This window comes from Rattus norvegicus, chromosome 13 (genome assembly GCF_036323735.1).
Source record: "Rattus norvegicus strain BN/NHsdMcwi chromosome 13, GRCr8, whole genome shotgun sequence".
Classification (NCBI taxonomy): domain Eukaryota; kingdom Metazoa; phylum Chordata; class Mammalia; order Rodentia; family Muridae; genus Rattus; species Rattus norvegicus.
In genome coordinates, this window is record NC_086031.1 from 54,128,982 (window position 1) to 54,147,228 (window position 18,247).

At 37.9% G+C, this 18,247-nt stretch overlaps 1 protein-coding gene across 1 annotated transcript in view; it reads right to left on the minus strand.

Moving 5' to 3' along the window:
* The window catches only part of Cfh (complement factor H), a 101,445-nt gene that overhangs the window by 65,903 nt on the left and 17,295 nt on the right, over nt 1-18,247 (minus strand). Inside the window, exons 2-6 of the mRNA NM_130409.2 lie at nt 17,374-17,559; nt 16,973-17,078; nt 14,475-14,551; nt 12,158-12,349; nt 2,734-2,904 (exon numbers count right to left, since the gene is read on the minus strand). Of these exons, the coding sequence (NP_569093.2) occupies nt 2,734-2,904; nt 12,158-12,349; nt 14,475-14,551; nt 16,973-17,078; nt 17,374-17,559 (732 nt within the window). The remainder of the gene's footprint in view (nt 1-2,733; nt 2,905-12,157; nt 12,350-14,474; nt 14,552-16,972; nt 17,079-17,373; nt 17,560-18,247) is intronic.

The following is an 18,247-nucleotide window of genomic DNA, read 5'->3' on the forward strand; positions in this document are numbered from 1 at the left end:
AATGAATCATGCTCATATACAGAATTTGAAGGCAATCCAGTTTTTAAAATGGCAATCTCTATCATTAACTTTCCTCCATTCATACTTTTCCATCTAAATCTAATATTTTAACTTATAAAACAAAAATATTATGATAAGAGTCTGGAGATTTATTCATCATTCTTATACTCAATCTGGCACATAATTCTTTGGTTTTAAGTGTTATTTGAATTTTTGCCTTTCCATATATAATGCTAATGTGTACACTTAGCCCTTGAAAGTATGGCAGTAACCTTTCTACTGGTATTAAATTTGTGCCACAGTATATATGTATTTCTTTTTTTTATAAATTTTATCCCTATTGAAGCCCTCTACTTTCCTTTCAGTCTCTCCACATATAGCCCCTTGCCCCATCCCTTCTACCCCTTCTCCTCTGAAAAGGGGAGGGCCCCCTGGTTACCAGCCCATTCTGGTATATCAAGTCACTGTAAAACTAGGCACATCCTCTCTCACTGAGGCCAGACAAGGCAGCCCAGTCAAGGGGGATAGGATCCACAGACAGGCAACAAAGTCAGCGACAGTCCTTGCTTCAGTTGCTGGGGTCCCTCATGAAGACAGGTAATATACATATATAGTAGTAAAAACTTAGCTAAAGTAATATCTGACTACTGTCATGGTTTGAATATACTTGGACCAGGGAGTGACACTATTAGGAAGTGTGTCCTTGATGGAATAGGTGTGGCCTTGTTGAAGGAAATGTATAACTGTTAGGGTGGGCTTTGCCAGTCTTCTCCTGACTGCCTTTGGATCAAGATGTAGAACTCTCAGTACCTTCTTCAAAGCCATGCTTGCTTGGATGCTGCCAAGCTTTCCCCCTTGACGATAGTATACTGAACCTCTGAACTTGTAAGCCAGCCCTAATTAAATATTCCTTTGGTCATGGTGTCTCTTCACCCTAAGATAACTACTCAAATCAAGTATGTCTCCTAACTTTTATGCCACTTAACAACAATTTTTGAATCAACATTGTGTTCCTTTGATCGTTTTTCTCTTCACAGCACTCTGCTTGTCATGTTTTCATAGGACCATTGTAGTTTATGCTTTTCTACTTAGGTTTTCTTAATATTGCAGCTTTACTCAGTATCTTTTTAAGGTACAGCTATAAGATATCAAACAACAACAATATGTCCAAGAATTTAAGAGGACAAGCAAACAGTATGGGAAGAACTTTGTAAAACTTATTAACAAAAAGACTTTTGGAGATTACCCTAAGCTGCCAACATAAACCCCTGATAATGTCTGATTGACTATATGTAGTTAATTTTTCAAATGCATAGTGTCTTTTTTCCCTTGTACATTTTCCCAAATGTACAGTTTTCTTATTTCAAATTATTTAGTAGAGACATTTGGAATGGGATATTTCAAGTTTAGTTCTCTTACATTGGAAAGTCAATTTTACAAAATCTACTCTGTACAGGAAACAGATGCATCAAAATAAATTGTTCAGAAGATTGTGGTATTTTTCATCATTCCTGCTTGTCATTAGAGACTGTCTACTATATACTAGAGATCCAAATGCTCTGGGAAGTTGTTTTAAACCCCCTGTTCACATTATGATCAGGTGGAACAAAGTTTATTTATTTTTATATTATCTTATTTTAATTTTGGTGTCTTATAGAGTCTAAGATTCTTGTAAAGTCAGCTGCAGCAAATAATGTATTCCACTATATGGTGTCAGAGAGATTAAAGTGTTCTGATAATTTCCAGATAATTGTACATCAACACAAGTAAGCTATTTTTCTGCTCCAGGAAAACAAAGACAATGCATTGGCCAAACATATCAGCTGAGGTACAGAGTGATGCACTATTTTCATTAATAAGAAACTACTTTTCATATAGGAGTATAAAGTTTTCTTCAGTAAAATGAAGTCCATTGTTAGAGATTTGCATGCCTATATGAGTTAAGATGCAGGTCTCTTTATTCATATCATCAAATGCTTATTTACTATCAGATGAGAGTACCCTCTGTCACCTATTTCCCTGAAGAAAAAGACCCCCAAGAACACAGAACTATACTTTTCATACTTGACTTTGTGTTTGAGAAATGGTCAAAATGAACTTTAATGGAGAGTCTTTTTCATTCCCTGCTTCCTTTCTTCCCTTCCTCTATTCTCTCCCTCTACTCACACTCCTCTCCTCTTTCCTAGGGTTCAAAAGAAGCAAGGCTATGTAGCATCTGTAGAAGCACATTTAGGGAACCAAATATATTTCTCAGTTTGAAAACAAATCTAGGTTAAGGAAGAGATTTTAACTAGGTAAAAATCATTTCAGCTTTAGGTGAATTCAGTACAGAACAGGCATTCTGCTCTGCTCTGTTATTTGGTGTGGCATGACTATTCTATTGAATCCTAATGCTTCCATGGAAAACTGGATTCACCTGAAACTGGAATGATTGTTTGAAAAGTTCCTCTTAAGCACAAGACAATACAAAATAGCTACATCATGGGTTATAGTTTGATCCTTTAGTGGATAAATGGTCTATTTAGGAGGACACCTGGAGTTAATCTTGTGCAGAGGTTTAATGCCAAAGGACTACTGAGATACTTCTCTGACTAGGATACATAAACACCATGAAAACAGATGGTTAGACTCAATGCAATCAGCTAAACATGGATTTGTGACACCATCTTTCTTTTCCATTCACTGTTCTACTTCTTATATAATAAAAGACGTAGAAAATAAGAATAATGTCACCTTCACAGGAAGGCTGAGGATTCCATCCAGAACCCGTGCAGACAGCATCCCCTCTTTCTTTGTACACAAAACCTTGCTTACATTTATATTGGAATCTTTCATTCTCCTTGTAAACTGGTTTCAGATATATACCATCTCCATTTTCAACTCGTGGTGGCAGGCAAGAAATTTCTAAATGCAAAAGAGTAATTGTATAGTGTTTACTATAAGAGGAAATCTGCTGAGTAACATACTTTTATAATGACAGTGTTTTGTTCCCATTAGGTCAATCAGTCAAAATCAGTGACCAAACAAACATTGTTTTGGCCTGACTGCCCTCTTGATCATATATCTGTCATTTCAAATTTTCATTTTTGGAAGAAATTAAAAGTATATGATTAATTATATTGAACATGATGACAAATTGAAATAAACGACAGCCAGTAACAATCTCAGACTCTTGTGAAAATAAAAATAGACACGTGGTTGTAGATTAATATTTTCATTGAATAATCTTCAAAATAATACAACTTTGGATTACTGACAGTAATTTTCAAGACAGCTTTTCAAGGAAATCCATTAGATTCACTTTTCATTTTATCTTTGAAAAGTCATGGTGCCTTCTCCATACACACAAACACACAACACACACACACACACACACACACACACACACACACACACACACACACAAATAACAAAACAAGCAAACCATAAAAACAAAAGGCAAAAACAAAAACGGGAGAAAAAAACCTTCAAAAGTCCTAGCAACCACATTTAACACAGTTCTCTCAAATACACTACTCTAAGACTATGGCAGTAGTAACTGGTCTTTCAAAGCATTTTCTTCCATCCTTTTAATCCATTTTTCCTTCTTTATAACGAAGGAAACTTTTAAAAGATCACTTTGAAATGTTTTGTCTTTTCCCAGTCAATCTGAAGAAGAGGTGAGTTATTTATGACAAGCATATGCAGGAATTGTGCTGGCCTATGACCATACCATACTCTTACTGACCTAATACCTCTCTTCAATTGTTGAATAGCAATTTTCTTTAAGATAAAAGACTCCGTCTCAGAGAGAAGCACCCATAAAAATAGGATGAGATAAAGCAATGGTTTTCAACCTCCCTAATGCTTTGGTCCTTTAATACCATTCCTCTTGTGTGGCGATCCCATAACCATAAAATTATTTTTGTTGCTATTTCATAACTGTAATTTTGCAACTATTATTAATAATAATATCTGTGTTTTACAATGGTTTTAGGCAACCCATGTGAAAGGTTTGTTTGACTTCAGAGGGGGTCACAGGTTGAGAACCATTGCTCTAAAGGGAACTAAAAAATCCCATCCTCTAAGGAAGCTCAGGAAGTAAACAATTCAAAAGCTTCAGGAAGTCCTTGAAATTGACCATATTGACTAGGTCCCTCCCGTCTTCCGAATGCATACATAAACAGTAGTAACTGCTGTGATATACTTTTGGTTGAACTGAGCTGCACAGAAGACCCTCAGGCCCACATCTTGCTGTAGATACTTTGCTGGTTTTTTTTTTTTTTTATCTTTCTCCACATGGCCTTCTGGGGGCTGCTATGCTTGTCTTCTTTATTTTCACCTGAATATACCTTATGTGCACTTTAAAAATAATCTCAAGGATCAGAATTTCCTAGGTTTCATTAGCAATAGACAATTAGTTAAAGTCCAAAAGATATCAGCCATTAAACTTCAATATGTCAAATATATGCCACATTGACTATACATATTGGTATATCATTATTCTCATGATGAATCAGTGCTGTTAGAGTTGTTAGCAGCAACTAGTCAATCCTTGAGGAAAGAAATGATGTAGTTATAATCTCAAAAGCAAACTAAATTTGAAAAGAAGAAAACACTGTCTTCTTTAGTCTAAGGTGGACAATACTAAGGAATGGTGAAAATAATGGAGGTGTTAGATAATATTGAAAAATAAATATAGTATAAGACCAGTGCCACATGCAGGCAATTTCAAAACTCTTGTCGGAACTCTAAGGAGCCTGCTGCAAGGTAGAAGCTATATGGACTACATATCAGGTTCAGGCCGGCCATGATTACATTATGAAAGGCTGTCTAGAAGAAGAAGAAGAAGAAGAAGAAGAAGAAGAAGAAGAAGAAGAAGAAGAAGAAGAAGAAGAAGAAGAAGAAGAAGAAGAAGAAGGGGAAGAAGAAGAAGATGAAGAAGATGAAGAAGAGGAAGAGGAGGAGGAGGAGGAGGAAAGAAAAGAAATATTAAGTAACAATATATTATATCAGTTTGTCAAAATTCAAAGGCTTAGTGGATTCAATTAAGATACCTAAAACTGATTGTAAACATGCAATACATATGTGTGTATGTCTGTGTGTGTTGTATGATATATGTATATGTATATATTTTATCCTAACAATATTAATAAAAATTAGAATGTCTTAAAAATTAAAACTTGCGGGGCTGGGGATTTAGCTCAGTGGTAGAGCGCTTACCTAGGAAGCGCAAGGCCCTGGGTTCGGTCCCCAGCTCCGAAAAAAAAGAATCAAAAAAAAAAAAAATTAAAACTTGCAGCAGATCCCGGCCCGCAGCAGCTCTCTGCTCCCAGACCCGGTGAGAAAGAGACCCAACCGCCTGGTCAGGTGGGCACTCCTGAGGCTGCAGAGCGGAAGAGACCACCAACACTGCTCACCCCTGCCCACATCCCTGGCCCAAGAGGAAACTGTATAAGGCCTCTGGGCTCCCGTGGGGGAGGGCCCAGGAGCGGCAGGACCCCTGCCACAGACACCGCCGGACCCTGAAGGAAACAGACCGGATAAACAGTTCTCTGCACCCAAATCCCGTGGGAGGGAGAGCTAAACCTTCAGAGAGGCAGACAGGCCTGGGAAACCAGAAGAGACTGCTCCCTGCACACACATCTCGGACGCCAGAGGAAAAAGCCAAAGACCATCTGGAACCCTGGTGCACTGAAGCTCCCGGAAGGGGCGGAACAGGTCTTCCTGGTTGCTGCCGCTGCAGAGAGCCCCTGGACAGCACCCCACGAGCAAACCTGAGCCTCGGGACCACAGGTAAGACCAAATTTTCTGCTGCAAGAAAGCTGCCTGGTGAACTCAAGACACAGGCCCACAGGAACAGCTGAAGACCTGTGGAGAGGAAAAACTACACGCCCGAAAGCAGAACACTCTGTCCCCATAACTGACTGAAAGAGAGGAAAACAGGTCTACAGCACTCCTGACACACAGGCTTATAGGACAGTCTAGCCACTGTCAGAAATAGCAGAACAAAGTAACACTAGAGATAATCTGATGGCGAGAGGCAAGCGCAGGAACCCAAGCAACAGAAACCAAGACTACATGCCATCATCGGAGCCCAATTCTCCCACCAAAACAAACATGGAATATCCAAACACACCAGAAAAGCAAGATCTAGTTTCAAAATCATATTTGATCATGATGCTGGAGGACTTCAGGAAAGACCTGAACACACTTAGGGAAGCACAGGAAAACATTAATAAACAAGTAAAAGCCTACAGAGAGGAATCGCAAAAATCCCTGAAAGAATTCCAGGAAAACACAATCAAACAGTTGAAGGAATTAAAAATGGAAATAGAAGCAATCAAGAAAGAACACATGGAAACAACCCTGGATATAGAAAACCAAAAGAAGAGACAAGGAGCTGTAGATACAAGCTTCACCAACAGAATACAAGAGATGGAAGAGAGAATCTCAGGAGCAGAAGATTCCATAGAAATCATTGACTCAACTGTCAAAGATAATGTAAAGCGGAAAAAGCTACTGGTCCAAAACATACAGGAAATCCAGGACTCAATGAGAAGATCAAACCTAAGGATAATAGGTATAGAAGAGAGTGAAGACTCCCAGCTCAAAGGACCAGTAAATATCTTCAACAAAATCATAGAAGAAAACTTCCCTAACCTAAAAAAAGAGATACCCATAGACATACAGGAAGCCTACAGAACTCCAAATAGATTGGACCAGAAAAGAAACACCTCCCGTCACATAATTGTCAAAACACCAAACGTACAAAATAAAGAAAGAATATTAAAAGCAGTAAGGGAAAAAGGTCAAGTAACATATAAAGGGAGACCTATCAGAATCACACCAGACTTCTCGCCAGAAACTATGAAGGCCAGAAGATCCTGGACTGATGTTATACAGACCCTAAGAGAACACAAATGCCAGCCCAGATTACTGTATCCAGCAAAACTCTCAATTAACATTGATGGAGAAACCAAGATATTCCATGACAAAACCAAATTTACACAATATCTTTCTACAAATCCAGCACTACAAAGGATAATAAATGGTAAAGCCCAACATAAGGAGGCAAGCTATACCCTAGAAGAAGCAAGAAACTAATCGTCTTGGCAACAAAACAAAGAGAATGAAAGCACACAAACATAACCTCACATCAAATATGAATATAACAGGAAGCAATAATCACTATTCCTTAATATCTCTCAATATCAATGGCCTCAACTCCCCAATAAAAAGACATAGATTAACAAACTGGATACGCAACGAGGACCCTGCATTCTGCTGCCTACAGGAAACACACCTCAGAGACAAAGACAGAAACTACCTCAGAGTGAAAGGCTGGAAAACAACTTTCCAAGCAAATGGTCAGAAGAAGCAAGCTGGAGTAGCCATTCTAATATCAAATAAAATCAATTTCCAACTAAAAGTCATCAAAAAAGATAAGGAAGGACACTTCATATTCATCAAAGGAAAAATCAACCAAGATGAACTCTCAATCCTAAATATCTATGCCCCAAATACAAGGGCACATACATATGTAAAAGAAACCTTACTAAAGCTCAAAACACACATTGCACCTCACACAATAATAGTGGGAGATTTCAACACCCCACTCTCATCAATGGACAGATCATGGAAACAGAAATTAAACAGTGATGTCGACAGACTAAGAGAAGTCATGAGCCAAATGGACTTAACGGATATTTATAGAACATTCTATCCTAAAGCAAAAGGATATACCTTCTTCTCAGCTCCTCATGGTACTTTCTCCAAAATTGACCATATAATTGGTCAAAAAACGGGCCTCAACAGGTACAGAAAGATAGAAATAATCCCATGCGTGCTATCGGACCACCACGGCCTAAAACTGGTCTTCAATAACAATAAGGGAAGAATGCCCACATATACGTGGAAATTGAACAATGCTCTACTCAATGATAACCTGGTCAAGGAAGAAATAAAGAAAGAAATTAAAAACTTTTTAGAATTTAATGAAAATGAAGATACAACATACTCAAACTTATGGGACACAATGAAAGCTGTGCTAAGAGGAAAACTCATAGCGCTGAGTGCCTGCAGAAAGAAACAGGAAAGAGCATATGTCAGCAGCTTGACAGCACACCTAAAAGCTCTAGAACAAAAAGAAGCAAATACACCCAGGAGGAGTAGAAGGCAGGAAATAATCAAACTCAGAGCTGAAATCAACCAAGTAGAAACAAAAAGGACCATAGAAAGAATCAACAGAACCAAAAGTTGGTTCTTTGAGAAAATCAACAAGATAGATAAACCCTTAGCCAGACTAACGAGAGGACACAGAGAGTGTGTCCAAATTAACAAAATCAGAAATGAAAAGGGAGACATAACTACAGATTCAGAGGAAATTCAAAAAATCATCAGATCTTACTATAAAAACCTATATTCAACAAAATTTGAAAATCTTCAGGAAATGGACAATTTCCTAGACAGATACCAGGTATCGAAGTTAAATCAGGAACAGATAAACCAGTTAAACAACCCCATAACTCCTAAGGAAATAGAAGCAGTCATTAAAGGTCTCCCAACCAAAAAGAGCCCAGGTCCAGACGGGTTTAGTGCAGAATTCTATCAAACCTTCATAGAAGACCTCATACCAATATTATCCAAACTATTCCACAAAATTGAAACAGATGGAGCCCTACCGAATTCCTTCTACGAAGCCACAATTACTCTTATACCTAAACCACACAAAGACACAACAAAGAAAGAGAACTTCAGACCAATTTCCCTTATGAATATCGACGCAAAAATACTCAATAAAATTCTGGCAAACCGAATTCAAGAGCACATCAAAACAATCATCCACCATGATCAAGTAGGCTTCATCCCAGGCATGCAGGGATGGTTTAATATACGGAAAACCATCAACGTGATCCATTATATAAACAAACTGAAAGAACAGAACCACATGATCATTTCATTAGATGCTGAGAAAGCATTTGACAAAATTCAACACCCCTTCATGATAAAAGTCCTGGAAAGAATAGGAATTCAAGGCCCATACCTAAACATAGTAAAAGCCATATACAGCAAACCAGTTGCTAACATTAAACTAAATGGAGAGAAACTTGAAGCAATCCCACTAAAATCAGGGACTAGACAAGGCTGCCCACTCTCTCCCTACTTATTCAATATAGTTCTTGAAGTTCTAGCCAGAGCAATCAGACAACAAAAGGAGATCAAAGGGATACAGATCGGAAAAGAAGAGGTCAAAATATCACTATTTGCAGATGACATGATAGTATATTTAAGTGATCCCAAAAGTTCCACCAGAGAACTACTAAAGCTGATAAACAACTTCAGCAAAGTGGCTGGGTATAAAATTAACTCAAATAAATCAGTTGCCTTCCTCTATACAAAAGAGAAACAAGCCGAGAAAGAAATTAGGGAAACAACACCCTTCATAATAGACCCAAATAATATAAAGTACCTCGGTGTGACTTTAACCAAGCAAGTAAAAGATCTGTACAATAAGAACTTCAAGACACTGAGGAAAGAAATTGAAGAAGACCTCAGAAGAGGGAAAGATCTCCCATGCTCATGGATTGGCAGGATTAATATGGTAAAAATGGCCATTTTACCAAAAGCAATCTACAGATTCAATGCAATCCCCATCAAAATACCAATCCAATTCTTCAAAGAGTTAGACAGAACAATTTGCAAATTCATCTGGAATAACAAAAAACCCAGGATAGCTAAAGCTATCCTCAACAATAAAAGGACTTCAGGGGGAATCACTATCCCTGAACTCAAGCAGTATTACAGAGCAATAGTGATAAAAACTGCATGGTATTGGTACAGAGACAGACAGATAGACCAATGGAATAGAATTGAAGACCCAGAAATGAACCCACACACCTATGGTCACTTGATTTTTGACAAAGGAGCCAAAACCATCCAATGGAAAAAAGATAGCCTTTTCAGCAAATGGTGCTGGTTCAACTGGAGGGCAACATGTAGAAGAATGCAGATCGATCCATCCTTATCACCCTGTACAAAGCTTAAGTCCAAGTGGATCAAGGACCTCCACATCAAACCAGACACACTCAAACTAATAGAAGAAAAACTAGGGAAGCATCTGGAACACATGGGCACTGGAAAAAATTTCCTGAACAAAACACCAATGGCTTATGCTCTAAGATCAAGAATCGACAAATGGGATCTCATAAAACTGCAAAGCTTCTGTAAGGCAAAGGACACTGTGGTTAGGACAAAACGGCAACCAACAGATTGGGAAAAGATCTTTACCAATCCTACAACAGATAGAGGCCTTATTTCCAAAATATACAAAGAACTCAAGAAGTTAGACCGCAGGGAAACAAATAACCCTATTAAAAAATGGGGTTCAGAGCTAAACAAAGAATTCACAGCTGAGGAATGCCGAATGGCTGAGAAACACCTAAAGAAATGTTCAACATCTTTAGTCATAAGGGAAATGCAAATCAAAACAACCCTGAGATTTCACCTCACACCAGTGCGATTGGCTAAGATCAAAAACTCAGGTGACAGCAGATGCTGGCGAGGATGTGGAGAAAGAGGAACACTCCTCCATTGTTGGTGGGATTGCAGACTGGTAAAACCATTCTGGAAATCAGTCTGGAGGTTCCTCAGAAAATTGGACATTGAACTGCCTGATGATCCAGCTATACCTCTCTTGGGCATATACCCAAAAGATGCCTCAACATATAAAAGAGACACGTGCTCCACTATGTTCATCGCAGCCTTATTTATAATAGCCAGAAGCTGGAAAGATCCCAGATGCCCTTCAACAGAGGAATGGATACAGAAAATGTGGTACATCTACACAATGGAATATTACTCAGCTATCAAAAACAACGAGTTTATGAAATTCGTAGGCAAATGGTTGGAACTGGAAAATATCATCCTGAGTGAGCTAACCCAATCACAGAAAGACATACATGGTATGCACTCATTGATAAGTGGCTATTAGCCCAAATGCTTGAATTACCCTAGATCCCTAGAACAAACGAAACTCAAGACGGATGATCAAAATGTGAATGCTTCACTCCTTCTTTAAATGAGGAAAAAGAATACCCTTGGCAGGGAAGGGAGAGGCAAAGATTAAAACAGAGACTGAAGGAACACCCATTCAGAGCCTGCCCCACATGTGGCCCATACATATACAGCCACCCAATTAGACAAGATGGATGAAGCAAAGAAGTGCAGACCGACAGGAGCCGGATGTAGATCGCTCCTGAGAGACACAGCCAGAATACAGCAAATATAGAGGCTTATGCCAGCAGCAAACCACTGAACTGAGAATAGGTCCCCTATTGAAGGAATCAGAGAAAGAACTGGAAGAGCTTGAAGGGGCTCGAGACCCCAAAAGTACAACAATGCCAAGCAACCAGAGCTTCCAGGGACTAAGCCACTACCTAAAGACTATACATGGACTGACCCTGGACTCTGACCCCATAGGTAGCAATGAATATCCTAGTAAGAGCACCAGTGGAAGGGGAAGCCCTGGGTCCTGCTAAGACTGAACCCACAGTGAACTAGTCTATGGGGGGAGGGCGGCAATGGGGGGAGGGTTGGGAGGGGAACACCCATAAGGAAGGGGAGGGGGGAGGGGGATGTTTGCCCGGAAACCGGGAAAGGGAATAACACTCGAAATGTATATAAGAAATACTCAAGTTAATAAAAAAAAAAAAAAAACAAACTTGCAGCAAATAGATTTCTAAAAAATATACATCCTAACTATAAATTGAAAACAAAATATCATCATAATGTGTGATTGTAAACACATGCCAAGCCTTTAGCTTCCAAAAACCTTATTAAAAAAATATGCTCTGCAAGGTAGTTTTACAACACTCACCAGAGACGCTGAGGCTAGACTGAATTGCAACACCTGTGTTTACATCTTGTCCAAGTCATTAAGCCACAGTAAGCATGGACACCTTGGCTATTTCAATTAAAGAGACTACACAAGGGCATGAAATATATAGTTCTGAAAGCAAAATAGAAGGCTTCATGCAAAGAACTTCAGTTACAAGGAAACAGTCATACTTCATTAGCATCCGAGTTGTGCAATTCTATTATAATTAAAAATGTACTTTAAAAAAGAAATGTATACTTTCACTAGAATATGTGAAGCAGACACATCTGTGTATCTTACCCACACACTGTGGCTTTTCATTGCTCCAGAGGCCATTTTCTGAGCAGTGCATTTCTTTCTGTCCTTCAATCTTGAAGCCGGAGTTGCATTCAAAGCGTACCACCTGTCCAAAATAATATTCCTGGTCTGGTTCGGCTGCACCACTCACAATTCTTCCATTCTCCAGTTCTGTCACTGGCAAGCACTTCACAACTGAAAATACAGGCATCGCTTTTACTAACAGACCTTACCAGCTTCCACATAAAACACACGTATATGAATGAAAACACCACGCAGCCTGCTCAACCTGCCGGAAAGGACTTAAAGGTTTGAGAAACATTCAGCATCACTGTTTGCACAACATCTAAGTAGCTCGGGTAGTTCGCTTATCAGCTTCTATGGGAATGGGAAAAGAAAACTATTACTTAGAGTGACAGTTTACATCTTCGTGATAGCAAGTGTCTCCTAAATGGTGAACACATATGAGATTTTGGAATAGTCTAATACAAATGTATTATTTATTCTTCAAAGCAACGTGATATTGCATTCTAATAAGGTTTAAATCAATGAATTTTGAAGATATTTCTTCTCATAGGGGAAAAAAACTTTTTGTAATGTTTCCTTCCTTTTCACCTCATTGCTCAAAAATTTTAAACTTTTTTTTTAATTTAGAATTTCTCCGCCATGAAGAAATTTGAAGTTGCTTTTCTGAAGGAAACTTTGGATGTAATGGATATGCTAGTGAGGTTTTCTGCTCTTCTCACTCAAAGATACTTTCTCAACAGGCCATTCAGGGGCCTCAAACATCAATTTTAAACAAGCACCATGTAAATTCTGATGCAGACGTTCCGGGAACATCTTCTCATTTCCTTACTAGAAAAGTCTCATTAGGAGAACTTACTGTGCCTTCTCATTCTCCATCCCTCTCTCCTTCCACTCCACTTCTTTCTCTAATTTATTGCTTCCCATGGAAGTAGGATACAGCATTTGGATGGACCTTTGTTATTTACATGCTATCGCCAAACTTACAAACAAGACCTGCATTTTCTCATTCTTGCTGTTTGCTCTACCTATAAGCAGCATGTGAGCAAGAATTGAAAGGCAAGAGTTCTTTTGTAATTCTTGCTTCCCTCCCCCCCTTTTTTTTCTAAAATTAAGACTATGGATAAAACCTTCACAGCATCATAATTGTGAAAGGTATTTCAATAACATTCTCTACCAGGAATGTATGGATGTGATAGCCTACACACCTGTAACTAGCTAGATGTTATTAGGGGTGTCATTCTTCACAAACATACCTCAAATTCTGGTCTTTTTTTATAGGCTAGTGATGGTCTTATGTATTGTTAGTGTTTGAAATGTAAAATGGAAAAAATGGCTTTGGTATTTCTAATATTCAGAACTTTGATCATAAAAGTATATCAATCTCTATTTATATCTATTATGTTTTAGATAGTTTTAAGTTATATTGATGAGAATGTGTGTCAAGCCTAAGACCTCAAGGAATCTACAGTAGTCCTGAGAAATTCACCATTCTCTAGACTTAGTGTTCTCAGAATATTGATACAAATACAAAATAGTACTATAACAAAGTACTTATGTTTTATACTAGAAACTAAAAGATATAAATAAGAACTACAGAGACAAAAATGGAGAAGAGACTGAGGGAGGGAAAGGAGGCTCAGTAATCATCCCAAATTGGGATCCATCTCGAGGGGAGGCTCTAAGGCCTGACACTATTATCAATGCTATGGTGTACTTAAGAACAGGAGCCTAACATGGCTGCCCTCTGATAGGCCCAAAAAACAGCTGAAAGAGTCAGACGCAGGTGGTTGAATTAGGGAAAAACTGAAAGAAGCTGAGGAGGACAACCTCATAGGAAGACCAGACTAATCTGGACCCTCTCGAGAACTCTCAGACAAGCCACCAACCAGGCAGCATACACCAGCGAATATGAGATTCCCAACACATATGTAGCAGAGAACTGCCTGATCTGGCCTCAGTGAGAAAAAAGCACCTAATCCTGAAGAGACTTGAAGCCCCAGGGAGTAGGAAGGTCTGGTGGGGCAGGGATGAAGGGGATGAGGACATCCTCTTTAAGATGGGGTGGGGGACTGGGATGAGGGCAGACTGGGAGGGGGATAATGACTGGACTGTAAAAAGAGAATTGAAGTTATATAAAATTATATATATATATACACACACACACACACACACACACACACATAAATATATGAAATACTTAAGTATATACTTTAAGAATATTTTTCTACACAGCTTGGGAAATCTTATCTATTTTAGATCTTTAGGCATACATACAAATCTGTTTTTCATTTACCTTCACATATTGGAATATCATTGGTCCACCCATCTGCATCACATTCACGGTAATCAATTTCACCTAAGAGTTGGTACCTAAAAATGCAAGCATAATAATTTGTGTTGAGACATCATGTGTTTTTGTGTAGTTTGAAGCTCTGTGCAGTCTTGGATATCCTCCAGTAAGAGATTTGGAAGGGAAAAATATTTCTCATTCTTTTATTATTTTCATCTCTCTATTAAATCTTTGTGGAAATAAAATACTTCAATAGAATATGTTAGTTTTGGATATTGGACTTAAGTGTTTCCTTGATGCTTGCTGTAGAGGAGACAGAATAATTTCTTTTCCAGTAGAAAAGAAATGAAGCTCCTGGTAAAGACTTTTTATTCACTGCAGAGATCCATCCATCACACTAAGTTCCTTCAGACAATCTATAAAATTCTACACAAAACCTTACTGGATTTCTGTTCATGGAGGGAGGGGAAAGGAGAAAAAAAATGGTTGTCCATATGGGGGAAAATCAGTTTGCAGTGTCATCTCAAAATCATTCACGATGGTTTTGGACAATAACATTATTGTTCCTAAGGAGTCATTCTACTACAAAGTACATAAAACCCTATATTTATATTTATTTATATTTGTTTATTTTTAGCAGAGAAAATTTAGCCAAAAGCACAGGACTAAAAAGGATGAGTAAAAAAAATAGGGTTGAAATAAGCCTCTCCTATCCTTACCTTTCACTTCTGGGTTTAAAAAAAGCAATTATCCCAAGATAGATAGAACATTCATCAACAGAAATTTGAATGAATATGAACTGCTTTTTACCTATTTTTATCCTACGTGGTATGAGGACTTTACGCGATAATTGTCAGTAATTTGATTGATTTGATATTGGTGATTCAGAATCAATATACACAGCTATTGACCTAGATGGGTTCTATCAGTGTTTACACTTGATAAATACAAGGTGGCAACAGTGACTTGAAGAGAGCCAGAATCAGAGGTAAATAAGTGAAGTGGAAACTTCTAGTCGGTTTGGAAAGTAAGTTATGTCAAATGATGTTTTGCTGGGGCACACACATGAAAGGACTCTAGACGACAGAGTATAATTATGATCACACAGATAGTGGGAGACGAGTACTGAGCATTGATTTTGTTTACTCTGTCTCACTATTCTTCACTATGCTGCCACTGAGAAGCTTCTCTAAGAAATTCTCCTGAAGTTCCTCTGGCAATTTGCAGATTCCACAGTATTACGTCAGGATGGTTGGTAAGCCCAATGGTTCCTTCAGCTTTGGACAGCTGCTGGTTTGGGTCTGGTGTTGACCTGCCAAAAGGACTAGTCTGTAGCTTCCAATTTGTGTGTGCTGTCTGCTTGCCTACTGAAGTCACAACTGCTGAGTCGTATTTGGTGTTTCCTATAGGACTAGAAATGAGAGAGTTTCTACGGCCTAGGATGAGCTAATTCAAAGGTGAAGAATGGAACAACCTGAAAAATCCAGGCCAAAGAAATCTTTGTTGGCTTTAAATAATAAGGTCAGCAGTGACCTTGAAAATTGTAGTTTGAAAAGTCTCCTTCACGTTGTGAAACAAGGAGAAGTTAAATAAAAAAATGAGCATCTAGTGGGTATTTGTGGTCATCTGGGATCATTTTGAAGTGCTGCAAGGGTGGGTCATATTTATTTCTCCTGCTAATCCTATGATGCTCATAAGCACTTTTCTGCTTCTGTAAGAGAGGGGATCGGAGTAAGATGTTACAAACATTGAGCATTTGAGCATAGGGATATTTTGGAGCTAATTCTAAAACTTGAATAGAATAAACCGTTATAGTTCACTGTCTCAAGTTAGGAAATAAAAGGCAACTAAAAAGATTCCATTCAAAGTGTTTACTTTTCTTTATAATTATTTGGAATAATGTTACAACTCTAACTTTCTTGTATGATAGGAAATGAAGAACTGTGGAGTGAATGACGAACCAGTGGCTGTGCAGAGAGGGAAGTCAATGATTCTGAAAAATTAGCCTTTCGCACCTATGGAATAAGAGTAATTTGCATACAACTTTAAAAATAGCATTCAAGAGAAAGAATTTTTCACACATAAAAGTTTTGCTTTCTTTGAATACTATAAAATCTCTTTAAGAGGGTTACCATATAATGTAGTTGTTTTCACAATTCTCATTGTCCCTAATATAAAAAAAAAAAAACTATCCCATCTCATACGATATTGTACAATAGTGGAATGTACTAAGGACTTGTGAGTTGAATGCTTAATTTTTGTGTATTAAGTGTATAGCAACTTAATACACCCTTATTTCAACACTATGTCAGAACAGCCATAAATTGCTTACTTTCCAGTGTTATGGAGATCACATGATATCCAATTAAAAGCATTCATGACGTAGTTTTATTTCTGTATTACATTTTAGATGTTAATAGAAAATTTATTCTTGCTAAAGTACAAATTTGTAGCGTTCCTACATGGTTTCAAGGATAAGCCTTTTAATATTAACAACATACCCTTCATCACATGTATAAACAACCTTTGCACCAAATTCAAATTCAGATCCAACTGCCAGCCTAAAGGACCCAAAGGGTGTGTCTCCGGGATGCCCACATGGCCTTTCTAAAATAAAAAGAAGATAATATTAGTGTATGGTCCATGAAATACACCTTTTGTAGAAGTCAGGAAAGCACATTTGGATATCATTGAATAGAAGAGAAACTGAAAATATAAAAACATGTTTTATAATTGAAGGTAACTTCACGCTTCCATATTTAGTTTTTTTTTTTTTAGGACAAGTACATTTTAAAATGATTACACTTTAGTTACAGTAGTAATATAATTTATATTGCTACAATGTAAAGGATTTAGTACAAAGCTGAAATTTTCTTAAGTTTTACAAACATGAAGTACTTACTCCGACATATCCTTGATGGGTTAGAAGGTACCCATTCTCCATTCTTGCATACTTTTACAATAGTACCAAGTGTTCGGTATCCAGGGCGGCATTTGTAGGTTGCCTGAGTGCCTTCTGAATATAGTTGTTCAGACCACGAACCTGAGAGAATTTCTGAATTTTCTCTTGGAGGAGGACCTTTACAATCTACAAGTAATAAAAACATACCAGTATTTGAAATACCTATTCAAAAACAATATGCATGTTGTTTTTCTTTGAATCATACCAATTACAGGTCCATCCAGCTATTTATGTGCACGACTTTATGAAAATTTACTATGCAATCTTCTAAGTTGTAAAGAACAAACAAAAAAATCAAACAAACAAAACTATGGATAAAATAAACTATTCTCAAAATATTTCCTAGTAGCAAATCTAAGCAGTATTTTCTAAACTCATGCCATGAATTATAGAATAATTTCTACTTATAAAAATAAAGCAAGTAAGGTTATAAAATAACTCATTCACCAGATATAATTGTACTCTTGCAGGCTTACTGTTGAATAAGCTCACCCTTTCCAGTTCTTTTGAAACTCTGGCTGGCTGACTCAACTCAACCGTTCTGGTCCAAACTTCTTTCCAACATAACTGATTCAAACTTCTCTTGAGTTATCACTGAATTATTCTGCTTGATCTCAAACAAACTCTGACAATTTTTTCTAATCTTTTGGCTCCTTCTCATTCTCTGGCTCATTCTGCCTTAACCTACAACCTGTCTCTGCTCCAGGACTTCTCCTCTTCTCTTCTCTTGTCCTCTCCTCTCCTCTCCTCTCCTCTCTTCTCTTCTCTTCTCTTCTCTTCTCTTCTCTTCTCTTCTCTTCTCTTCTCTTCTCTT